The sequence below is a fragment of the Cajanus cajan genome, chromosome 6 (assembly GCF_000230855.2).
Source record: "Cajanus cajan strain Asha chromosome 6, NIPB_CcT2T_4, whole genome shotgun sequence".
NCBI classification, from domain to species: Eukaryota; Viridiplantae; Streptophyta; class Magnoliopsida; order Fabales; family Fabaceae; genus Cajanus; species Cajanus cajan.
This window is the reverse complement of record NC_138522.1, coordinates 60159452-60186543: the sequence shown is the minus strand read 5'-3', so window position 1 is coordinate 60186543 and position 27092 is coordinate 60159452. Positions and strand designations below refer to the sequence as shown.

Below are 27092 nucleotides of genomic sequence, written 5' to 3'. Positions count from 1 at the left end.
TATCAAATGTCAAAAATCCATAAAAATTCTACAAAATCCCACAAAATCCATTAAAATCCTGATTTAAAAGTCTTGCAGAATCCATTAAAATCCTGATTTTAAGTCTTGTAGAATTCTACAAAATCTTAAAAGTCATGAAAATCCTGCAAAGTCTTTTAAAATCCGCAGGATTTTTTTTAACTAAAAAAGTCATTTAAAATCCTAATCCAATACACCCCCTAAGTGTCATTTTCACATATTGTAGTGCATTTGAAATTCTTTAGTAGATTAAGAAAATAAATCAAGAAAAACATATTGGAAATCTACTAATTTAATTAATTTTTGTCAATATATCAATTTAGTTAATGTTAAAAAATCTATTTACTTTAAAAAAATATTTTTTTTTAATTTAATATTATATTATTTTAAAATTAATTGAATATTTGATGACCCAAACTGAATCAACTCAATCAATATCAAATTAATTCGATTTAAAAAATTTATAAAATTTAAACCAATACAAATCAATTAAATTTAATTGGTTTGAATTTGATTTTCATCCAAATTTAAACCATAAACACCCCAATTTTTTTTTTCCAAACACACTCTTAATCATAAATACAATTAAGCAAACCATGAATTGGGTTGTTCATACTTAATTTTAACTTGTCTCTAAATTTTAATTGAATTAACTTTTTTATTATATTACGTCTCTAAATTTTATCGAATCCGATAATTTACAAGTTAAATTAGGATTAAAGATATTGATTGAACTAAAATATAGATAATATAAGTCTTTATTTCCCATTAATGTGATTAAGATTTTAAAAAATTTATTTCATCATTATAATTTATACATGAGAATATCATATAAATTAAACGATTACTTATAAATTACGGACAAAACCTAACGTGTTTACATCAACGTAAAAAATATAGACAAAAAAGGTGAAAAGTGCTATAATTATGTAATAATTAATTTTAGTATGAAGTATTTTTATTTATTTATTTATATATTTTATTATTAACAAAATAATTTATGAAGCTATATTAATTTTACATAATTTACAAATTATAATTTCAAATCTACCTCTATATTATAAATTAGAATATAATTTTTTAAAAAACTTTTTTTTTCAAAAAAAATAACTACAATTAACTAAAAATTTACCTATACACCATATCAAATTATTATTTTTATCTGTAAACTTAATCTTTTTGATCGTTTATCTTTTTAATTTACTTTATTTTATTTTTATTTTTGAAATTAATTTTTAATAATTTTTGAAAGAAACTGTCGATATTTAAAATAATTTTATATCATAATTTAAATTATTTATTATAAATTAAAACTAAAATTTAATATTTAAAATAATTATTTAGTATAAATTTAAATTTTAAATTATATAATCATAAATATTTATTTTGGATAACATGCAAACTAAAATATAGTTTAATTTATATTTATTTATAAATACATAAAATAATACTTAGTCTCGTATTAAACTATATACCATAAAAAACAAAAATATCCACACAAAAAAAGTCTCGTATTAAACAAATATCTTCTTCGACCCAAAATATCTTTTGCAATATTTTGTATTTGTCGAAGGATAACGAAGAAAAGGACGTGAATAACAATATTTTATTTTTGTAAAGTGTTAGTGACGCACATAAATGGCACTATCGTGCATTATGACCCATCCATTCCTCACTCAAAAAATCTTGCTTCCAACCAACTTGTTAAATTATTAACCAGCTTAAATACACCACAAAAGAATAATGTTATTTGTATTAGGATACAAATAAGTCTTACATTGATAAAATAAGATAACAAATAATAATTTATATATCACAAATATACTTTAATGATTGAGAGGCCTTTTAGGTGATGATCAAAAACAAAACCGTGAGAGCTTAATTCAAAAGTAGGCAATATCTCATTATTGTGGAGTATACTTATTTAATAACTTTATAAAAATAATCCTCGTAACCCTCATGTCCCTTATTTGAGGGAAAGAATGTTGGGATACAAACAAGTCCCACATCGATAAAATAAGACAACAAATAACAACTTATATAGCACAAACATACTTCAATGATCGAAAAACCTTTTGGATGATGACCAAAAGCAAAATTGTGAAGGCTTAATATCTCATCATTGTAGAGTATGTTTGTGTAATAACTCTCATAAAATATCCCAGAGAAATACCATAAAATAATCCCATCAATTTGCACACATACATGTTAATACATATTTATGTTTTGTTTTGATTAATATTTTTTTCTTCAAATAAATGAAAAAAAATCAATATTTTTTCCTACCTTCCTCTTCTTTCTATTTTATTTCAATCAAATAAATAAGAAAAAAATAAAAACTATAATTATAATAGATAATATGATCTAATAAGTAGAAGTAGATTAAAAAAATTAGAAATGTCAAATAAATGTTTATATCATTGAGTTGTAATTATATCATCGTTGACGAGAAAATAGTATGTAATATCAATGTACAGGATATTATATTGTTATTTATAAAAAAATTATTAATTTTTATAATAATTATCTTGAAAAATATTAATTATTATTTGTAATTAATTAGTTGTCCGTCAGTCTACTTCACAATACAAAATTTAAACTCTAGATATATTTCTAGGCCTAAGTATATGTTTGATATACATAATTTGATTTAATCTTTATATTTTAAAAGTTAATTTTCAATCATACAATTTCACTTTTTTTTTATACTAAATTATATATTATATATTTTATCTTCATTTTAATTTTTTATGTTTTAAATTTAGATTAGTTTGGCGTTTCCAAAATAATGACTATTTTTAATTTTTTGGACATGATTTTCAATCATTTGAAAAGAAAATAATTATAAACAAAAGTGTATACGAGGATGATGACAAAATGATGAAATATATGATAACCTCGTAACTATATCTGGATCAATGGTTAACTTTGTTTACTTTTATCTGGGTATTTGATATACTAATTAAGCATATCCAAGAGTTGATGACTCGTGCATTTTTTTAGTAAATGACAATGCTAGAGAGTCAAGAGGAAGATAAATGAAATGTTAAAGATGTGAAACAAATTATAAAGGCTAATGTATTCTACTCAAACATAACTAAAAAGGGATATATAGATTGAAAATTTAGTTAGACATTTTACAATTTTTTTTAATTTCTTTTAACAAGAGGTATATTTGACTCTCCATCAAAACTGATAACAAAATTTAATAATCATATGACAAAAATACTATAGAAAAAGTTAATAAAAATAAATATTGTTTTCATATAAATAGCTTTATCCAAGCTTTTTTACTTGTATTTGAGCCGTCAATACGAGCCTCATTATTTTAGTTCAATGTCGTTTCCTTTCATATATATTATATACCTTATCAGCTTAACGGCCAACTTCTATCACTTGGCTACCAGAAAGTGAACAGAATTAAAAAAAAAAAAAAAAAGAGACTCGTTACCTTTCAAATAGGCTTATTGAATGAAGAACCATAATAATATATGCTTGACAGAATTTTGAACAATTTGAAGACTGCACTTTGAAAATGGAAGGAAATATAGTCCACAATAGATTAGCTAATCTAGGAAGCATATATCTATGATATTTATCCCGGTATAGAGAAACTAACAGACCAGCAAAAATGAAGTAAGCAACCCTGATTTATAAATACAACATGAGTAAATGAGGCAGAACAATATTTTCAAGGACAAGCATGAGTATTAATTTTCAGAAGCCACGATCCTTAATGAATGGTGCATACTATAAACGGCATCACGTGACAAAGACTGCTGGTATGTAGAGATATCATACATCGATTGTTGCTATCATATCCATAACCTGTCTTCATTTTTCAATCAGGAATTTGTTCATAACCCCCATTCTCAGGAGACTGGTGTGCCCCATGACCTGTCCTTCCTGCAGACAGGAAATCTTGCTTCAGTCACAGTATTCCCTCTCTTGCCCCATAATCTTAGAAGGGGTGGCTAAGTCCATACCTGTCAGCTCAAAACCAGTATTTCTTGAATCCGGATGGCCCCAGTCTGTGGACCGGGGAGGTGTCCCATGCAAACCAAGCTGTTGAATCATGAAATGAGTTCCCCCCATAGCTTGATGCTCATCATTACCACGGATTGGATTTCCACCGGAAGAGTCAACCGTTTGGCGGAAGCCTAAACTTGATACTGGTTCGCTAACTGGAGATGGCAACTTGCTGGCAGAGGCATCACCTTTTACACCAGCACTAGTATCCTTCTTGTTGTCAATAAAAAATGTTCCAACGATGACCTGTGTAGATTAACATTTCATCAAAAGTGACTTCAAGCTGTAAATCATATCAGGCAGGGCTTGGTATGAGTGGAAACAGGAAGGCGTAAAATAAATTAGTGAAACTTGACAGATGACACTATATGTGGATAAAAAACAAGTCTACATGTATGCCTGATTTTATTCCAATGTTTTTTCCCTCTCCTTTTTACTCTTACCAAGTACAATCCTAGACAACCACCTCATCTCCCTCTTCTTTCCTTAGTAGGAAAATTTTATGTATGAAATGTAAGATCACATTTATGTCAATAATCATAAATCATGTTCAATGACATTATTTATATCTAAATCCTTCTTACTGGTTTGACCTACAATTTTTCAAGGCATAAATGGAATACTGATCAAGACCAAGAAAAATAGATGTAGTCACAGCTCATATCTTCCATCTACAAGTTCATTCATAGTTCTTTTTTGAATTTACCTGAACTGGACCAGCTGCTTTAAGTGGCCCACCAACTCCACCACCTATGATTTGTCCATCAGTATTAGATAGGCATACACTGAGACCACCAGTTCGAGTTCCAAGTTCATTACGGACATAAGAACCAGTTAGTGAAATAATCTCAAACCGACCCTGATGTCAAAGCAAGAAAGAGTTAAACTGTGATAACTGCAATATGAGTACATGATTATTGAATATGAAATAAAATTCATTTGATTAAAAAACCAAGCAATAAAAATTAACAATTATTATTTTTGGTGAATAGCCATGTGTTCATTAAGTTGTCGACTATGACTAACTTAATAATTAATTCAGTGACAGCTCAGGAAAATGGTATTACGAGTTTACTGCTGCTTGGCACTAACTTTAACTGAGCAGTCACAATCTAATAGAGACAAATTTTTGTAAAGGTTCCTCTTGGTGTATGAGCTCTTGAAGATAACTGAAGAAAGAAGATCAATTTTCCTGTAAGAAGAGGGTGCAATTGTCTACGGAAAATAAAACCGTTCCAACTTTGACCATCAGAAAATTTGTCCATAGAAGTTGGGTTTATACAAACTAGTCATAACCATAAGCGCACGTGTATGAGAGAAAATAGGGTGAGAGAAAAACAAAAAATATGGAGAGAAAATTATGGTTATTAAATAATATTTTTTTAATTAATATTTCTAAATGCAAACTTGGAAATTTTAATCACCTTGTTTGATGGCAAGAGAGAAAAATAAAAACTTAAGGGGTGAATTATATTTTCTCCCCCAAGTAAATGCTAAACTTACACTTCCTTTCTCTCCAATTTTAAAAAGTACACTCTGCACTTCAGATATATGTTACACTCAGTCCAATTACAGTAAATGATTTAAACAATAATGAATAAGCCTTCTACTAGGGACGGAAATGGGTAAGACTTCAGTAAGGCATTGTATCCATTCCTATAACCACGTTTAGAACAAATACCAATCTCCAAACCGACCCTACAGTAGCTACATGCTTATAACTTAACATCCTCACCCATCACCCGCATTCTAATTAAATAAAATATGCTCCTTTAATGAACTTCCTTTCCAAAAAACTAGTAAAACAAAGAGTAGAAGTAGATGATATGAAGCCACAAAGACTCTAGACAACAGAGTTACAACAAAAGCACTTAAGGTTTTGAGATGAGAAGTATATGATGTTAGACTTTTAGACTTTAATCCGTTATAATTTGTTTTATTGAATAAGTAATTAAGTATAATATTCCTAATTTTATATTTTATATATTAAATGATATATGTGGGGATGGGATGGGGTGAGTATTAAAGTACCCATACTGGCATACCCACTCCTATTCCTAAAATTTTTTGCTAGTATTTATTAACTGGTCCCAAACACATAAATTTTTGCAAGGATTTGTCATCTCTCCCAAGAACAACTTTTCCTCTCTGCAACTTTTAGTTTCTGGATACTAATTTTCAACATCTACTTATTGGTTTTACGCTTTTAAGAACAATATAATGATTTCAATATCTTACTACTGGCTTTAGAGCTTCACCCAAAATCTCTATCTACTCCCTCAGTTTCAAAACTTTAGTTCTTTTAGCTTTTTAGTTTTGTTTCAAAATTCTGGTTCTTTTAGGATTCCAGTATATCTTCATGTAACTTTTCCCAATTATACCCTTACATGTAGTTGAGTAATTAAGATTAGTTTAATAAAAACATTCATGTTACTACTTTTGAATGGAGACGTAATAAATATGGGTAATTTAGTCTAAATGCATATAAATTAAATGTTTCTTAATTTGTGTCTTAAAAACTTAAAGAACCAAAGTTTTGAAACCGATATAGTATTTTTATCTTTTGATAGTAAAAGTTCAAAACTAGTTACCATTACCAATAATGTCTGGTGTCTGAGAGAAATTATCTTTAAGAGGCTCATTAAAATGAAGTAAACTAAAGTATAACTCACATTAATCTCTTTAGGGAGGAGAGTGTAACTTACCCTAAATAAACAATAAAACCCAAAATAAATAAACAAGATTTTGACCCTTGCTTATCTTAATACTCAAGATTTTGAGCAAAAGTTGCAAGTTTCAACAGTTCCATTTCCTTTGAAAGAATTTTTGAAGAATAGGGAATAGAATATAACATAAAGATATGATATAAAACAGTGACTTATATTTTACCTCGTAGGTAATGTTGCCTCCTGAGGTTGCTGGCTGGCGAAGAGAGGCATTAGAGATGGAACCAGATGCTGACAGGATACACATCTCACGCCTACTTTGTTGCATAAATAACATGATTTTCTGGCCAACATCCTATTGAGTACAGGGTTAAGCAGTTATAGAAGAAATGCATATATAAAGAAGAAAGCTGAAAAATAAAACTGGAAGAAAACATAACAAATTCAAACATCATGTCATGGATAGATGAAAATTTACAAGTTATATAAAGAAGAGTGGTGAACTACAAGGAGAAAAAGAATAACATCAGAAAATCATATTTCACTGAAATAAATTTTTATGTTGAAGATAGAGAGAAAAAAAAAAAAAAAAAAAAAAAGAGAATCACAATATATCAGTCATTCACCCACAGGTTAGCTGTAGCTATTAGGCACACCCATTGTGCCTCACCTGGATCCACTATGGGAACCCTTAAGCAAGTGCAACTGGGCAAACTTGAGCAAAAGACCCAGTGTGACTATGCCGACCCCTCAAAGGCATTACTCCTGAATCACAGTAGAGCGCTCTCTCCAAACACACCATCTGATTTAAGAGACATTAGGCCTGCTTGGGTAAGATTTTCCAGAAGCACTATTAGGAGAGGAAAATATGAAGGAACAATGAAATAAACTTCTCCATTAGCTAAAATTTGCATAAGCATAAGCTAATTTGTAGAAACTCACTTCCATTAGCTTCTCCATTTTTATTTTTTTTTTACTTATGCATTAGTTTTACCTTATGGAGAAGCTTATTTCAAATTTTCTTCCTATTTTTTTCTCCTATAACTGCTTTTGGAAAAGTTTATCCAGACAGACCCATTGCCACATTATTCATCAAATCTCTGTCCATCAACTCACTTAAGTCACTTAGAACATGATCTACCAAGACATTACCATTTGACAAGACTGAAATCATCACCACAAAAAGAAAACCAAACACAACGGAGAGGGTGGAAGAGAACATAAATATAGAAATTAATTAATAATCAGTAAGAGTCAGCAGTTGAATTTTGCAATTCTAAAAATGGGCAACGAAATTAAATTAGTTGACATATATAAGCAGCTGCAGAACCCTAAAATGAAGAAACAATAAAATTAATGGAGTGGTGTAGTGTCGTGTGTAGAAGGCATACCTCACCCGCAGCAACAGAAATGACATGAGGAGTGAAGCCTTGCCCTGCATTGCCTGCATCACATTGGCAGCAGAAGCATCAAATTAAAATTGTGGCCTCTATCATGCTCATGCATGCCTTTGCTTTGTTAGTTCTTAACATCAAACGCTTCATAAAACTAACAACAAAAACTTGTATGAAACGCAATCCCTATGTGAACAATACTTTTGGAAATTAGAAGAAGCAAGCATTAAACCTCCAATTAAGAAGCAAAAGAAGAACTAATCGGTGAAATCGAGAGAGGAAAAGCGAACCTAGAGCGAAGGAATGGGATTTCTTAGAAGCGAAAGAAGAGGAATGGAAGGAGGGAGAGTGGGGCTTCTTGTCCGCGGAGAACGACTGAGAGGAGGTGGTGGAGGCTTTCTTGGCGGCGAGGGCTTGCTCCGGCGTTCCGTACTTCCTGGGGCGGCCGCGCTTCCTCTTGGCGGGCTCGAGCTGGGAGGAAACGGCGGAGGCGACGGAGTGAGGGTAGAGCATGTGGGAGGCATCGGCGTTGGGGAGGAGGCCGTTGGTGGGGGAGGCGGAGGTCTGGGGCGGAGGGGGAGGAGGGTGAGTGTGGTGGTGGTGGTGGTGGTGGTGGAAGAAGGAGGTCAGTTGGTTGTCATTAGGTTCCATGTTTGGGTGTGCGCTGTGAGGGCTCGCACTCGCACTGCAAATTAATTTTTTAGATTTTTTTAATTAATTTTATAATGGAAACAAAAACACTTTATCTTGGAAGAAAGGCTGAACCCTGTGATTTGGTGTGTGTCTCTTATTTTGACCCTTCGTTGCTTCATTTTTTGAATAATTAAATTTATTTATTTATGTGGGGAGGAGTGGGACGTGGATATTTGTATGGGTGACAGGCAAGTATTGAGTAGGAGTAGTCACAGACAGTGACACTCACTCACAACTCACAACTCACAACCTTCGCTTGGGCCTCCTATTGGATTGGGCCTTTCTTCCCCTAAGACAAACATTTCTCTTTCCTCTCCTCACGCATAGCTACCTAACCAATTTAATTACCTCTATATCATTTTAATTATTATTCTACATTGTTAAAAACATACAACTTATATGGATACAAATAAAGCATATACATGACAAGTACAGGACGGCATAAGATACAAATTCAATCTAATTTTCAACCCTCCATCAATTCTTACAATTATTCACTTAAACATTGCAATCTTTAATAATGATCAAACTTACATATGACGTAGGTAGTAGCTTCTCCAAGATCCCATCCGGGAGCCTAGTTCATTTGATGAATATTCTTTCTTCTTTATATGGACTATTTAGAAAACTCGATTTCTTTTTCTTGTAATAACCAAATTTAAAATAACCTTTATGTATAAAAGCTAAAAGTCTAGTTAAACCTATTATTCAGTAATTATAATTCAACCACAATTCCATTGCAACTTTATTAGTTGAACCAATTGAATCATTATTATAAAATGTAATAGTTTAGATTGAACATTTTATACATTACTACTAAGTTAAACTTGATTCAAATATGATTGAAATGATTTTTTTTTCTGCCGCATTAACATGTTAGCTGAGAATGGGGACAATGGTCTTATTTACTTTAATTTTGAGAAAATAGAAAGGCCATCACACACTATCCATTAAATTACATATTGTTTAAAATAATTTATACATCTTAAACAATATTAACTGCACAAGCTATTATGACAAAATAATAAAAAGTACTTTAGCAAAAATGTTATTTCTAAAAGAACTAAAGTGTAACTGCAAATTAGTTAAGCATTTAGGTAAAATGATAATAAATAAAGGTGTTGTTAAAAAATAAACTTGATTTTTAAATATTTTTCCAAATTAAAACTCTCAAAATGTCGGATGATTTGAAGTGAAAGGAACAGTAACTTCATAATTGGAAAACACCAAACACTTGTCTTACAAATTAGATAATTTGAAATTGAAGGAATATTAACTTCATAAATATAAATCAACACCAAACACCTATCTTAAATAATATTTACTAAAAAAATAAAACTTTTCCAATGGAATAATGAATATACAAAATTAGTAATTTTTGTTTCATACAAGGACCAAACAAAGTCATTCCCTCTCATGTTTTCCAACAAACTCCTCACGTTGAAGACCGGACCCACCAATATAGAATAACTTGATAAGAAATAAACATCATCTTATCGATATAGATCACAGCTTAAGAAAAAGGAAAAGGTGATTACAAGATACAACAGAACCCACCAAAGACAGGGAGCAAGAACAAAATAAAACATAACCAAGATCAACCAATAGTCACCCCCCCAAAAACAACAATAATAATCTTATCTCATTGGGTGTGGTCGGATATATGGATCATATGACACGCCATTGAATTCGTTTTGAAACCATATTCTCAAGAATATTATTCACAAGCAATAGCCACCCCCACCAAAAAAAAAAAAAAGAAAGAAGAAAAAATTAGAAAAATTGCAAATCAGGTTCAATACACCTTTAAGGACCTCCAAGAATTGCAAGTTTCGATACAGAAGCTTCAGAGCCCATCTTTAGGAGATTCATTATCAGTTGTTTCCTTGGTAGATGCCGTTACCAAGGCTTGCGAGTTTTTCATTTCTTCTAACTGTGAAGCAGTATGGTAGATAGTGTTAAAACAAAAATAAGCATCTAACTCAAGATAATCAATAGAATATTTGAATAGCAGATATGAAGGACCACCAAAATTACCAAATCCAGAAGGTTAACATTTTTATTTTTTGGGTGGGCGGGGGGATATATCGTAAATGGGTATCCCCACAAATGTAACTATGAAGCTAATCTTCAGACAGATAGCTGTGGATAGTACAACTCTGCCTAGATTGATCATTCCAAGATTTGAACCCCTGATAAAGTTCGTCTGGAATCACAATCCAATTATATGGTGATAAACCATTATTGATAGAAAGTTGACATATTTAAGAATACATCTAATGGAAGCAAGATTTTGGACAATCATTTGTGTCCATTTTAGTGGTAAGTGAGGCAACCCACACTAATCAACCAACTATATCACTTTTCTCCAATCCAGATAAATGTTAAATTGACCAGCAAGTGTGTATGTTTACAAGAGATATGTCAAGAGAGTGGGCCTTTTTAATGTGAGAGTGAGATGGACAAATAGTGATCATTAGATCTTATGAATAGTCAAGATCAAAATACAAAAATCACAACTTCTTTAGAAAGAGCATATTAGCTTTTGAGAACTTCTATAAAGATTTTTTTTTTTTCAGTAGAAAAACTTTCAAAAGTACTTATAACTTGTAGTCAAACAAACTCAACGTCATGTGACTATAAGTAACTTTTAATCTAGATTGGTCATGCATATAAGAAGGGTAACATGTGAGTGAATGAGAAGAGCTGCTAACCTTGATCATACAACACAATCAAACTGTATGGTCAAAATTAGATTTAAGTAAAACAAGCCTTGACTATCCATAGGTGGTAATATGACTAAAATTATCTTTAATCACTCCTCACGTTCTCACCAGATACAAAAAATCTATGATTTCCTATCAGGAAGAGATAATGATTGGATGGTGTCCTACTTTCTTCTCTTCTGCCAGTCCCCAACTTCTTTCCCTTCAATGCAGGTTCATAGCTCTTTTTCAATCCACACCCCCCTTTTTGTTTCGTACTTTACCTTCTAATGTCCCTAAACATAGCCAAGTTCCATAACCACAAGACATTAAGTGCATGACGGGAAAACCGTTGGCACAGACATTCCCTCCTTTCCAATTGACCAAAATAGGAAGTAACAAAACATACTCTAAGTCCATCATAATCAACATTTCAAGTCCATACTTTTGTTGCTAATCAAGGATCCCATTTTTATCACAGGCTTTAACTAGATAGCATTATGTAATTATACTTTTTAAATGTTGAAAAGTATTATGCAAAGCCACAAACATTTGAGAAAAAATAACAAACGAAAATGGGTTGGTGCCAATATTACAGGAATTGTATTGTTGAGTAAAAAAAAGGTGAAATTTTCAGCATGGTAAATAATTAAATTCCGAAAAAGGAAAAGGCACCTCTTTGCAGGTTTTGTGATGTGCTGCTAAAAGGTCATTGTATCTGATTTGCAGATCTGAGAATTCAGCCTGGAATTTATCATATTCTGCGATGGAAGGACAGCTGAGTTTCTGTTGAATGAAGCTGCGAAGGGGAAGAGAAGCGTGTGAGTCACACGTGTGGCGTCAAAGATGAAATAATGAGAAATGGAAATGAACATACTCGAGGGCAGAAGAAGGCTTGTCGTTTTGCTCGTACAAAGCAACGAGAACTTTGGTGAGAGCATCCACTGCGCCACTTGTTTCCAGATATTTTCTAAAAGCTTCCTTCTTCGCTTCTTTTTCCTACATTGTCATTCAATCATTCTGCTTTCTGCGACCTAAGATAAGGAAAAAGGGAAAGCATAGTAAAGAATTGAACCTCTTTGTATCGCATCATCATCTCCTTTGTTTTGCTTCACGCCTGCTCCAAAACCCAAATTCAATGCAATCGCCAACCCTCTTAAAAGGAAATCCTTTTCTGTCCAATAAACAACCAATTTCCTCGTTTATACACATTCTTTCTTTTTAATTACAATTTATTACAAATTATAAAATTTCGTACAAAGACAATTAGTTGAATATGTATATATATTATATATAAGTATCCAACTTGATTGACATACTTGTTCAATGATCTAGATTCCATTAGTTAATACTCATTTTTCCGTTTCAAGATGTCAAAATAACTTAAATTCCGCAGATTAACCCACTTAAATGGATTATATTGGGTGATTCAATATTTTAATTCGTACAAATCTTTAATCAAAAGGGTTTTAAATATTTTTATTTTTGAAAATAATATTCCTCGACTATCTGAATTGTCATAGTGATAATTTCCTATTGAATTTGTGTCCGCAAATACGAACTTAACAAATTCTCACTTTGCAAGTTTCACTTGGAATGTAATGAATTGTGGTGAAAGTGTTGCGACTATGAATCATTTCCTGAAGTACATATAATAAAAACTTTACAATAGTGGGAGAATATATATATATATATATATATATATATATATATATATATATATATATATATATATATATATATATATATATATATATATATATGAGAATGCTAATATATTTTTACCTATTTTTTAGTTATAGTATGTTAGTAACCTATACAAAAATTTTAAGATAAGAAAATCACTCATTTCTTTTAATTTAGTTAATTTGTATAAAAGATATTATAGTAATTTAATTTAATTTTTTTAAAAAATGGAATATTTTCTCACTCTTATTAAATTTATTCTCTAACTCATTTCTTTTTTTTTTCTTTTATTAATTAATTTTTTATTTGTTCAAAGAGAGGAGAGACATCATGAGAGATGAGCGAGAAAAGTTAAAGAAAGGAATTTAATAGGAAAAAGAAATGAGTTGGAGAAAGAATTTAATAGGAGAGAGAAATAACTTAGAGAATGAAGTTAATAAGAAAGAGAAAATATTTTATTTTCTTTTAAAATTAAATTAAATCATTATAATATCCTTTGTACAAATTAACCAAATAAAAAGAAATAAGTAGTTTTCTTGTCCCGGAATTTTGGTATAGTTGCTAACATACTCCAACTAAAAAATAAGTGGGAGTATATTAACATTCCCCACCTATTTTTTAATTAGAGTATGTTAAAAACATACACCAAAATTTTAGGACAAGAAAATCGCTTATTTCTTTTAATTTGGTTAATTTGTATAAAATATATTATAGTAATTTGATTTAATTAAAAAAAAATTATCTCTCTTATTAACTTCATTCTCTAATTCATTTCTTTTTTTTTATTAATTAATTTTTTATTTGTTCAAAGAGAGGGGAGACATCATAGAGATGAGAGAGAAATGAGTTAAAGAAGAAATTTAATAGGATAGAGATAAATAAGTTAGAGAAAGAATTTAATAAAAAAGGGAAATGAGTTGGAGAAGGAATTTAATAGGAGAGGGTTGGAGAAGAAATTTAATAGGAGAGAGAAATAACTTAGAGAATGAAGTTAATAAGAGAGAGAAAATATTTTATTTTCATTTAATAAAAAAAATTAATATAATATCCTTTATATAAATTAACCAAATAAAAAAAATGAGCGATTTTTTTGTCCTAAAATTTTGGTGTAGATTACTAACATATTCCAACTAAAAAATAAGTGGGAGTATATTAACATTCCCCATATATATATATATGTATATATATATATATATATATATATATATTTTTTTTTATCTTTCTATCATTAATAATATTTATTTTTATGATAAATAAAGTGATGAAGAAAGATAAATGAAAAAATAATATTATTCAAGTTATACACAGTTTTAAAAATTGATCAAACAAATTGATCGGATCAATTTGATTGAAAACCATTTTTTAACTAGTTTGGTTGATTAAAAAATCGTTTGGTAATAAACCGGTGAAAAATCGGTCTAAAATTGGTTAAAGCAGGCAAAAAATCAGTCAAATTAATTTGAACTGATTGAATTAAAAAATATTTTTTAATTTTAAATTTTAATTTAAAATATTTTTAATAAAAAATATGTTAATAAAAATTATAAATTAAAATAATTTATTTTTAATACTTGTCTTATAAATATAATTTAATCATTTATGTTAATTTGTAATTTTTAATATAATTATTTTTTTTGTAATTTACATCATGTTAATTTGATACTTTTTTTTTAAATATAAACTTGTTATTATTAATGGACATTGTTATATTTTATTAAAGTTAAAATTTAAAATATCATATTATATTTAATTTAGGTATACATTAAATGTTAAGAACCAATAAATAACATTTATTTTAATTTTTAATGTTATAAAATTATGATATTATATTTAATTAATTAATTTAATATTAATAATAGTAATAATGATTATTATTTTATTAATATTGATTTGATTACAGGTTAACCGTTAAATCTTGAACTAGTGTCTAGACCAATTGAATGATCGGTTTGGTTTTAGAAACATTGGTTATACAATTTTTGTTGTATGTGTAACATTACTTTTTCTCAATCATCATTATTGGTCGAAAAATAATGATAACTCACTTTTTCTAAGTAATCGGAAAGAGGACCGAAACATATTACTATAAGACTCTATTAAGACAAAGATGAGTTGTCAAGAACTTAAAGGAGGTAAGATGGAAAATTGGTCTCTTTATCCTTTATTATAAGCAACAAAAAATATATACTTTTGGTTCTTAAATATATGCAAATTTTAACTACTTTTACTTCATTTAATAATACTTTCTCTAAAATACTCCTTTAATGCACTACCAATTTGCACTATTTAGTTTGACATTTATAGCAAAGATAATATATAAAGAATATTATGAAATTACTAAAATTGAATGTAGATAACTAACTTTTTATTATGTGTAAAATCATTTTTTTTGCTTATAATAGATAATAGAGTGAGTATATGTGTGAAGAGAAATTTATTTATATTAACGGTAAGTCTTGGTAGACTTACTCTAATTAATAACTTATTTTTTACATCAAATTTCAACGCTCTAACCGTTAAATTAAAAGTTCTTAATACATATATCAAATCTATAAATATTCAATTTTTTTTGAAAAGTATTTAATATATTATTTTATTAATTTAAATTGATGGATAATTATAAAAATATTTTTATGTTTATTTGAATTTACATAACAAAGTATCATATGATTTTCAAATTTATAAAAAATGTGTAGACTTAATTTATACATTAAATTTTTTTAATTTAACGACTAAATTGTTAAAATTTAATTTACAATATGAAGTATTAAGTAGAGTTAGTCTATCAATACTCCTTCCTCTTTCTCTCTCTATATACAAATAATTATATCGTTCAATAATTTATACCCTATAGTAAATTTCAATGATCCAATCGTTAAGTTAAATTTTTTTAATGAGTTATTAGAAAGTGACGAAGAAATTCGAGTTATAATGATTGAGTTTTATCAAGGTGTTATTCTATTGTAGTGGGATATATATTTTAATATGAAAGACATAGCAACAAAAATAATTGATCATAAAGTCCACATCATGCGTGCGCCACGGAGATTACTCATTGGTTTCGAAAATAAATACGTAGGACAAATATCACGGTGGAAAAAAAAAATAATGCCAACAGTAGGCCTGAGCACGGGGCGGGTTCGGACGGTTTCGGGTAAAAAATATTCAGCCCAATTCAAACCGACCCAAAAAAAAATTAATCCATTTTCGACCGTATAAGTGTTTCGGATTTGTCGGGTTTGGGTTTGTCGGGTATCGGGTTCATTGGATCGGATTAGTCGGATTAAGGGATGATAGAGCCCTGTTTTCGTGTCTCTGTCTGACGAGCAAAGCAGAAACGAAGGAGCATCTTCCAATCTGGTCTAGAATCTCATACTCCTCCATTTTCACTTCAACACAACATAGAGAGAAAGGAAATAAGAAAGAGGAAGTAAATGCAAGAGCAGAAAAGGAGCGTTAGACCACCTTACCTTTCTAATGTTCTTGTTCTTATTTGAATTCATCTTTTCAACTTTCTTTTTTCAGTTTCCCTTCCCATTCTTTTCGTTTCTTCTGCCCCTCTCAAATATCCATTACCAGCATTTTATTTCATGCACCCAATTTAAATAAAAGTATAAAATATTAACGCAGGTGGGTTGAGGAATCAGATTTGCCATTATAGAATCCTAACAACTCGCAAAACACTACCTTTCATTTTCAATTATATGCAGAAGGTTTCGCGGCGTTGCGACATTAGGGTTTTAGTTTCTCGCATAAGAAATAACATACTTTTTAATTGTTATCTATCGATCGGGTATGGATACCGACAGATTTAAATATTTTAACCCGAACCCGACCAACAAAATCCATTTTAAACCGAGCTAAATAACCCGCAAAATCAGAAAATTCAAAAATAACCGACCGAACTACAAAATTGACCCTGGATAATTCCGGTTTCGGTCGGTTCGAAACGTCTTGCTCACGCCTAGCCAACAGAATAATAGTGGCACGCAGCTTCATATATTTTGAATTTACGAATTCACGACTATTATTGCATCTAGTGGTTGTCTTTCTATTGAGAATGCCTAAATCACGGTTTGATAAAAAAATCTATTGAATTTACTCTGTATGAAAAACCAAACATGAACAACGGATGAGTTTGCCATTATACAACAATGATGTGCTTTGAACCTCTTTCACTTCTGTACTCGTGTAATTCCCAAATATGTTGCCCCAAAAAGTGCACTCACCTGGGTGTCCCGAAAGAAGCAAACTATCTTTCATTTACAAAATCCAAAAGTGGTTTTTTTTTTTTGGCATAATATTAAATGGAATATCATTGATTATGAGTTAGATCCACTATGACATCCTCATCAAATTAGAAAGTCCGCGAGTATTTCCTAATTTCATACATGATCGAAGATATGGAAACAAGATCTTTGTTCAGTGCGGATCCACCGACGATCCTCTTAATGCAATCCGAGAGTCTTGTGTAATAAAGTAACAATTGAGTCAACGCAGCCCTTAAGATCTCCATGCCGCACAAGAAGTTGCTGAAAGAAGTGATAACGTCTTTATGCATCAGCTCTATTGCGGCCTTCCACCTACTCGCAAAATCCTTCACTAGTGGCTCGACTTCGGCGACAGTTATGGGTTTATCCGGACTTGATGATGGGTCCTCGGCTGATAAAATTACACAGTTAAGCCATGTTTTTCAAAATAGAGAACATAAACAATGTGTGTGTCATTGTTATGATGCTTAGTTACTTACAGGCTTTGGCCTTTACAAACTTGATCAAATCGTTAAAATGTTCTTGAAGCAGTTCTTCCTACAAGAAATGAAGAGAACCGTAAGGACAACCCCACGAGAACAAGCGGGAAAATTATATTATATTCCTACAAGGAATGGTCTTCCACTTTTTTGTACAAGTTAACAAATTGAGTTATCATGAAATGAATGGTGGAGCGACTAAGCATGCTTGTCTGTTTGAAAGCCATTATCTCTGGTCTGGGACTTGAACACAATTTTCTATTGGACCTTAGATGTGCACATTATATGGCAAAATAAGCAAGAATGTGAAACAATAACAACAGAAATAATTGACTCGCTCATTTCTTCCTGAAGCTATCAAACACAAATTTATCATTATATTGAAACTACATATACAAGAAATGATTGCAGTTACCACAAATATTGTTGTATTGCTCTTCAGCAGTTCCTCAAAGTGCATTTGAATCTTCCCACCTTCGGGACCTGCTTCCTGGAATTAAGCAAGTGGGAAAATTTTAAAGTCAAACAGAAAACCTATCTGGCTATGTAAACCACATCAAAACTCAGTTAAAGAAACTTATCCTATTATTTTTCCCATTCAAATTTAAAACTTTCACTGTCCAAGTAATTTTCATGTCTCACCCTTGACCTTTCCATTGGTGCAGATATAACTATACTTTAAAACTAAGTTATTTTACAGATTCTTACCTTCAGAACAGTAATTGTCATATCGTAATTGTTTATAAGAAACACCGTTTGTAATTTTGGTTTTGGGAAGTTCTTTGCAAGCTTGATAAGTAAGTCATCAACAGCCATTCTAAGTCGTTCCAAGTTCAAATCAAGCTGCAATTGATCAGAGGACAGATTACATAAGAATTTTACAAAAGAAAAAATTGTTGACTCATTTTTATCATACTAACCTGACCATCTCCACATTCAGCGTTTAAGTGGATAAGGGAAGCAGTAAACTCAGCATAACGCCTCATGACATAGTGAGGATGAACATCATCTTCCCATAATATCTTCACATTTGCATTACGCAAGCTGTTGAGGTGCATGTCAAATACCATTTTAAATCGAGGCCACAGAGATATATTGACCTGCCCAAAATAAAATTAGCTTCATCATAGATCAATAATAGTAAATTCCATTCGATACAAATTTTCGTTATCTTATTAGCTTAGCAGTATTCCTTAAAGCCATTAATATTGCAGTCTATCTAAATTCAAAAGTAACTTCCAACTATGAGCCAGTTGCAAGTGAAAGGGATATCAGACTTGAGTTTTCCTGTCATCAATCAATGTAAATCATATATTATTTTTTCTCTTCTAACTCATTTTTATTTTAACAAGCGTAACATCCCAGTGACTTGAATGCCTTGGTAGTAAACGGTGCTAGACTCACGGCTCAATGCATGTACTAAAGCTACTCCCAAACATAGAAGTCCAATCACCTAGCTAAATGGTTTCCCAGTCTAAACACTGAAGAAAAGACTAATCTTGTTTAAATAAGTCTATATACATTGCATAGAAAACTGACCTTGTCTAAATAAGAATCCAAGCATGGAATCCGTCTTCGAGACATGATGAGCTGAAATTGAAAAAGTCAGTTACAAGTTTATTGTAAAAGTGAAATATCTCCAAATGCAGCATACTACAATTTATTCTGTTGATTGCTAAGTGTTTCTTACAGAGCTTTGTCTACACGTTTTATGTGCTGAAAAAGTTTAAGAGCAGAGAGTCATCAAAATTTTCATGATGTTGCATCGATCATTTTGACATTATTCATTCATATGGTGGTTACTTCCTAAATGATGTTCCAGGCCCCCCAAAATATTGAGTTATTTCTATTTCAGTCTATTTGGAATCAAATATTTTAAGAATTGATTTGATTTAAAAATGAAATCCTTGGTTTGTATAGTTATGATATAAAAATTGAATTTACTTGGAAATCCTATTTCAATAGTTGTGTAAAATAGAAATCCACTCAAATTTGGTTGGAATTGACTTAATTTTAATTTTGATAGTTGAAATTTGGTTAAATGACTTAACCTATTTTAAGTAAACTTCTAATACAAAGTCAATTCAGTATATCTTTAATGTGTTCTAAACAAGGAATCTGATTCGTAAGTAAGTCAAACCCTTTTAATGTAATGAATTTCAAACATAAGAATTAATTCATAAATCAAATCAAATTATTTCTTAATTTTTTTATTCCAAACAACTTTCAAGAATTTCAGGAGGGGGTTAAGATTCAGGCTTGGAAGTTGGAATAAAATGCTAGAGTTATTAAGAATCACCCATTGAGATTATACTTACTTAGGCTAGAACTGTTTAATTAGCATCGCTATGGTGTTTGATTAGACACAGTCTTCTCAACCAAAGATCAAAATCAGAGGTTTACAAAATAAAACATTACCTGATGCTTGTGTATTATTTGAATCATAAGCATGAGGCCTATAGCATCATAACAATTTGGAAGTATTGAATTGAAGTGCTCATCAATGACACCAAATGGACCTGAAAATATGAAAGAGCAAATAATAAGGATCTGCTTGCAAACCCAATTCGGCAATGAAATGAAATTCAACACTGAAGTGATCTAGTAGTGTTGGTATAATTATAATATATACCTAAAAGAATCTAACAACTATCATTTCTTTATTCAAATCATTACAACAACAACCACCAAAACTATTATCCACAAGGTAGTGTCAGCTACATGATCTGAATGAAGCTATTGTGTTCTGTCTATTACTAATTCTTCAAAGAGGTCGTTAAATTTTAAAACCTTCTTAATGGTTTCATTTTGGTTCTTTCTTGATGTTCTATAATACTGTGTTTATGATGATGTTATCTTTATATATGATTACGGCTAGTATGCTTGTTTTTTAGGAGTTAATTTAGCAACTACAACCTTTCATTTATTAATATACTCCCACAAGTGTAACCTGCTAGATCTTTCTGAAAAACAAGTGATAGTATAATAATAGCAACCCTCATGTGTGTGTGTGAGAGAGAGAGAGAGAGAGAGAGAGAACTCTGGTTATTGTGAGAAATGAGAACATTTAATTACAATGGTTAGATTAAAATTAACAGTTCTGATTGTGTATTTAATCACAAGTTCCATGTGATCTTCAATTAAAAGGAAGAAAATCATGTGGGATTTGTAATTAAATATGCAATTTAAACCATTAATTTTAATTTTATAGTTGTAACTAAATGTTCCTATTTCTCACATTAACTAAGTTTCACCCGATGTGCTCCTTACACACACCAATGTGACAATGAATCCAACAACGTTCATCTCACATATCAATAAGCTAGAAGTCCTCCGTATGTATATTATTTGTTTGTGTTTTAAGTGAAAAAACTCAAAATAATCAAGACACTCCAAAAATACCTGAAAAAATTTCATAAAATATAGATTCTTCTCCAAAGAAATCATCACAGAAATTATATCTGCAGATGAATGAAAATAATGTCAATATGCATAACATTTGGGATTGTATGCTATGACAATATGTCAAGACATAGTGAGTTTTTAGAGTACTCTGAAGTAGCAGTATCCATAAGCAGCTTCTGCAAGCTCCTGAACAGAACCTCATATGGATATTTAATGGAGCTGGCTTCAGCTATATGAGGAATTAATGCAGGTTCATCAATTTCCTGTTAACAGTATAACATTTAATGTACTGTCAAATCAAATGCAGTTACCCAAAAGTCTGTAAAATATGTGAAGTCATCTAATAATATATTGCTCCAATTAAATCATACAAAGGTTCAGAATGACTCAATATTACAACAAAGGAATAACAAGTGCATAACAAATGGATTAGGCTCAATACCACGTTAGAAATGAGATATCTTACACCCCCCCCTCCTCCCCCACCTTCACACCTTGGCCTCTGGAGTGTGAAATTATCAAGGTTGGACGTCAATAGATGACCCAAAATAAAAACAGGATAGACTTCAATATCATATCAGAATGGACCGAATATACCTCAAACCCAAAGCTAGCTTAAGATGGGAGAGTTGTCCAGATCTTATAGAGTATTTTGACCATATTCCTAGTCAATTGGTATATCTCAATTCTCAACAATGTGATTTCTAGTATGAATTAATTTATCTGTTGAACCAAAGTAATATATAACTGATCATCATTGTTTATAAAATTAGTAATAGCTTCCTAAATCTTGAAAGCAACTTGCTAAAATATTAATGTTTCTTTCTTTTCTAACAAATATTTTTCCTAGTTTTAACTGATTTTCACTCCTTGAAGAAAACTATTGACATCAAAACAATATAATTTAATCAAACAACCGCGTGGGTTCTAGGCTGATTAGTAGTCAAAAATAGAATCATCTGCATATATTTCCTTTTTTTCTAGACAGTTATACCTTCAATATATTAATCCTATCACCAAGAGCAAACACTGCAGATCGATTCTTCAGTGGTTCCCTTGCTCTTGTGAATAGACCACTGCTTCTTGTCTCTACACCAATTAAATCATTATATGTTGCTATATCCAATTGTAGTTTCTCCAATGCTTGTATATAAGCCCGGAAATGAGCACTGAGAACCTGCAAACATTCAGCAGCATTAGGGTATTTCTTGAAATTATCTTCAATTTCACTGTTTTATCTAATATTATCCCAGAGTGAATTTGGAAGAGTTTATCTGGGCTTGTGAAAGTTGTTTATGACCTTCCTATGAACTCTTTTTAGATTAGTTTGATAAGTTTCACAGAGAACATAATAAAAATAAGTTCTTTCTAGCTTATTTTAGTAAGGTTTACAGTCAGACTTATGAATAAGCTCTCATTTAACGAGTTTATTGGATAAGAGCTTAATTTTGCAAATTTCAGCTAATACAACCTATGCAGATTGATGATTTAGCACTAAAAATCTGTGAAGGTCAACTATAGACTAATCAGGTATACCATCAAAGACAATTGAATGACTTGATTATAAACCTATAACCAGTAACATCTTCCATACAGCAGTTTTCTTTCTCAGGACAAAGCAGAGCTACCTAAAGTCTATAATGCTATCATATCCATATCTCATTTTAAACTCCATTTTAGAAAATATATATCATATTTTTGGTGTGGTGGGCTCCGGCTTCCTTCATTATTGAACCTAGATTTAGGTAGAATCATAATCCTATGACAAGGTTTTCGTCAACAGCTTAGAAGTTTAAAGGTGGCTTAGATTTCAAAACGCTAAACTAAATCTATCAAACAAAAATTTGTCTTGATGACACATGGGTCATGACGTTGAAGTAAAGTTCATTATACTTTGAAAACGATGCTTTGGATCAAGATTATAAACAAAGATAAATATATCAAATGTGACCAAAACTTTTCTACTCCTAATAGCCAATTGATTCAAGATTATAATTTTAACAGTTACCTTGTTCATTGTATCAATGTATGCTGCCCGAACTTCATTATATATTTCCTTGCCATGTTCTTTGAGGAAGGTAACAACATACCTACACATATACATTTATACTCCCATTCATTAGATTAATAGAGAACCAAAAGCTCACAACATTACCACAATGATCCCTTTAAAGAGGGGCAAAGAAGTGAAATTTAGATAAGTAGATTTCACAGCCTTCCATTGTTGGCAGGCAGCATAAAAATTACCCAGAATATGGAACCAAAACATTTAATTGAATATTTAGTAACTAGATTCTTCAAGATCAACAGCTCTGTTTATTACCACAGGCTCTAACAATTTAGCTACCAGTGAACACTGAACATGAAAGACCGAAATACAAAACCAATTTAATCAAATCATATTCAGTCAACAGCTTATGAAAAAAGTGATTTGGTTGAATACCATCTAATGCTTGAAGTGATTAATTATCAAATAATCTGTTAAATTCAGGATATTGAAAGGTAACAGAATAAAATCATTCCATTCAATTGGTAACCGAACTCATAAAATGCAGATGTCCAGAAACATGAGTTTCAGCATGAAATAATTATATTTTCACTTATCACAACTCACAAGCAATCATCACCTAAGAAAACTACTATGCTCTAAAAAACAAGAAAAACTCACTTGTATTTTAAGAGGACACTTTGTTGAAGTATTTGGATATTTGTTTTGGGTTTTCTCAGTGCATAGAGTTTCTGAACAATAAAGTCAAACACCTGCAGATGGATAGCCATAGCCATGGTGGATATTAGCCTACCTAATACATGATGTACTGAATAAATAGAAAATTCAGCAAGCTAATATTATTCTTATTGTTTTAGGTGTCAATAACCTTTGAAACTGCTTTCTGCCTGAGCTTTTCAAGTTCAGGTTGAACATCTTTCAGAGCCTTTGAAGCTTTAACAATTGGATCTACTTCTACAAACTTCAGTTTTTTGCTAAGAATCTCAAGAGTTCTCATATATTCCTCGTTGACCTGAAAAGAAGTCCAAAGAGTACAAGTCTAATTAAAAGAGAATATAATAATAACATGTAAAATATAATGAAAACTATACCCATCAAGTACTAAGTGATCTAAATGAAATTCAAAACATACCTAGATAGTTAAAAAAAATTAACTCTAGGCCAAAATGTCAAAGAAGACCCAGAAGATGTATCTAATTGGAAGAAATAAACTGACAATCTATGCTATATTCTAAAATCCAATATAATCATCATACTTTTTTTTAAATGTTGCCATGGCTACCAATGGCTATATGTCAAAACTAATAAGTCAAACAAGATTCAAGCTACAACAAATTCCCCAAGAAGATCAATAGAATTACCAAAAACAAGAAAAGATATCAAGTCTATAAAATCATAGACAAGAAGTGACCAATGATGTGAACAACCAAAGCCACAAACAAAGCATCTGATAGATCCTGAATTAGATTTTTTTTTTTAAGTCATGAAAACTAAAAGGGGCGTAAAATGCGAAAATAGTATAACTACTGTTGGAAAAGAATAAATATACTTTTCACACCACCAAAAGCAACTCATGCAACACTGGAGAAAAGTAGATCATGGAAAAAAACACAAATACCTCTCCATCAACAAGAATGTCGACCATTCTTGGAGGGACTATTATGTCTTCCACAAACTTGGCCAATTTGGATTCAGCTACCTGTTGGATGAAACAAGACAAATCATAACACAAGTAGAGATAGGAAAAAATAATCTTATTTGGGGTGGAAGGAGAAGAGACAAAAATGCTGAATGAGCATGTTATAGTGAGGCTAAGTTTTCTCAAACATAAAGAAATCCAAATCTTAAAATGTAAGAAGCCTTCAGGTGAAGATTGCTTCCCAGATCAAAAGGACAGTTACATAGCTTTGGTCGCATTACTATTAAGATTAATATTAAACAAACGCCAATGGGTGTTACAATTTATGAACACCATTGAAATCATTTTTGATTAACTTAAACATCCATACCTTGCGATTCTTAAGTCTCAAACTCATATCCATAGACTTCTCTTGGAGAATCTTTATGTCTGAACTAATGGAACCAATTTCAGCCTGATAAAAATAAAGAATGATTTCATGATTCAATATTCAATATAAACAAGAAAACATGTACTCCAATTTGTTTTTTAGTTAGTCCTTCAAATTATTGAATGTGTTACTGTGATTGTACAAGTTTTTGTGAGATGATTATTAAAGATGAAAAACAGGTCAGTAAGTACTTCAGCATTGCAGAGTGAAACTAATAATTCTCACAGGGATAAGTTTTCATAAAAAGAGAGGAAAATTGAAGTGTCAAATTCAAGCTTCAAGATAAAATTTACTTGGCCAAAAAATACCTGAAATCCACTTAGAAGGGTTTCCATCTGTGACAGGATATTATCACAATCACGAATTTGATCGTGCAGAGAGACCAGGTTATCACTTTCTTTTATATAATCCTGCAATAAAAGGAACAGTAGTAAAACTTATGATCAAATAAAGAAAAGCAAAAGCGTTAGATTAGTAGTTGAGTACTACTACAACCACACTTTAATAAGATATTCATAATAATCACCAAATGGCAAACCGTGAGAAGCAAAATAAACTGTAACAGCTGTTAAAATTTTATAAAATTGACCACAACCTGAATTGAATCCAATTCAACTTTGCGCAAATCGTTCTCAACTCCCTTGGTATAATCCCTAAGTTTGGTGCCTTTAGCCAGTATATTTGCAACTACCTACACAAAACAAAGCAGCATAATAGCTCAATATATGCCGATCCATTTCTATAGCAGCGTTTTCATCACAACAACGACAAAGTAACTCACATCATTGTTCTTACACTCTTCCAGTTCCTGCTCTAGTCCTTCCAACGATATATCATCGCTGCAAATTAAGTTAACCGAAACATACGAAACAAGGAGTAATTAATCTGGTTTTGATTCTAAAGTTGCACGTTCAAAATTGCACGAACTGAAAATAAACCTGCTTGGATCCTCTTCCAAAGTTAGGTCTCCAACAAACGCTCCCAAATCGAACACATTCTTTTGCGCATCGTTGGTTTCATCAATAGAAGGGCTCTGCAAAGAGCCGAATCACCGAAAGAGAAAGAGAAAGAGAAAGGAAAATTGGTGATAATAATTGAGTGAAACTGGGAACTAGAATCGTTTCAGTTGAAGTGCAATTAGAAAGAAAGGTAAGGAGTTCGCACCATTGGAGTTCCGGCAACATCGGCCATTGTTGCTTTGTTTGACGAGAGTGTGAAGTGTATGGAATGAGTCGTTGTGCGATTACTGGATTAGAAGAAGCGCGGCTTCAGCTTCAGCATCGTCAAAATCAAGTGCACGCACACCGTTGTTGCTTCGATGAGATCTGAATGGATCCACCAAGATGAAACTACAAACCTGTACGCGATACCGGTCGAAAAAAATTTAGAATGGGATCGGGGAACCAAACCAAATTATATTACCGTGTCATTTGTATTATAGAACCAAAAAAAGTTTTTATTACAGCTAAATAACAAATAGTAAATAAATAACTGCATTTTTTTTAATATATTGTAGGTGGGAAATATTTATTTATTTATTTATTTATTTAAAATTAATTATATTTTTAAGTGTTGTAATTGTAAATTTTATTAATTTAAAATGAAATGTTTCATGTTTTAAAATAAAATTAATACAAGTGATTATATGATGATTTAAAGTTTAAACAAA

General features: G+C 30.9%; 3 protein-coding genes across 3 annotated transcripts; all 3 read right to left on the bottom strand.

Moving 5' to 3' along the window:
• Positions 1-3482: 3482 nt before the first annotated feature.
• On the bottom strand, positions 3483-9203 carry LOC109796774 (AT hook motif DNA-binding family protein). The gene is made up of 6 exons (XM_020356561.3): positions 8398-9203; positions 8105-8157; positions 6937-7068; positions 4754-4906; positions 4005-4293; positions 3483-3924 (listed from the first exon to the last, which is right to left on the bottom strand). Exons 1-6 carry the CDS (start codon positions 8756-8758, stop codon positions 3860-3862), a joined length of 1053 nt encoding a protein of 350 aa, XP_020212150.1. The 5' UTR covers positions 8759-9203; the 3' UTR covers positions 3483-3859.
• Positions 9204-10106: 903 nt separating this feature from the next.
• On the bottom strand, positions 10107-12719 carry LOC109797310 (c-Myc-binding protein). The gene is made up of 4 exons (XM_020357306.3): positions 12581-12719; positions 12383-12504; positions 12181-12304; positions 10107-10733 (listed from the first exon to the last, which is right to left on the bottom strand). The coding sequence occupies exons 1-4, from the start codon at positions 12599-12601 to the stop codon at positions 10647-10649; spliced, it is 354 nt and encodes a 117-aa protein (XP_020212895.1). The 5' UTR covers positions 12602-12719; the 3' UTR covers positions 10107-10646.
• A 4594-nt stretch (positions 12720-17313) lies between these two features.
• On the bottom strand, positions 17314-26838 carry POK (Vps52 / Sac2 family). The gene is made up of 20 exons (XM_020357153.3): positions 26588-26838; positions 26362-26456; positions 26205-26262; positions 26019-26114; positions 25732-25833; positions 25364-25447; positions 24973-25053; positions 24223-24366; positions 24015-24106; positions 23355-23436; positions 22341-22523; positions 21494-21609; positions 21344-21402; positions 20360-20460; positions 19481-19531; positions 18862-19041; positions 18650-18784; positions 18357-18431; positions 17942-17999; positions 17314-17853 (listed from the first exon to the last, which is right to left on the bottom strand). Exons 1-20 carry the CDS (start codon positions 26612-26614, stop codon positions 17549-17551), a joined length of 2124 nt encoding a protein of 707 aa, XP_020212742.1. The 5' UTR covers positions 26615-26838; the 3' UTR covers positions 17314-17548.
• Between the last annotated feature and the right edge of the window lie 254 nt (positions 26839-27092).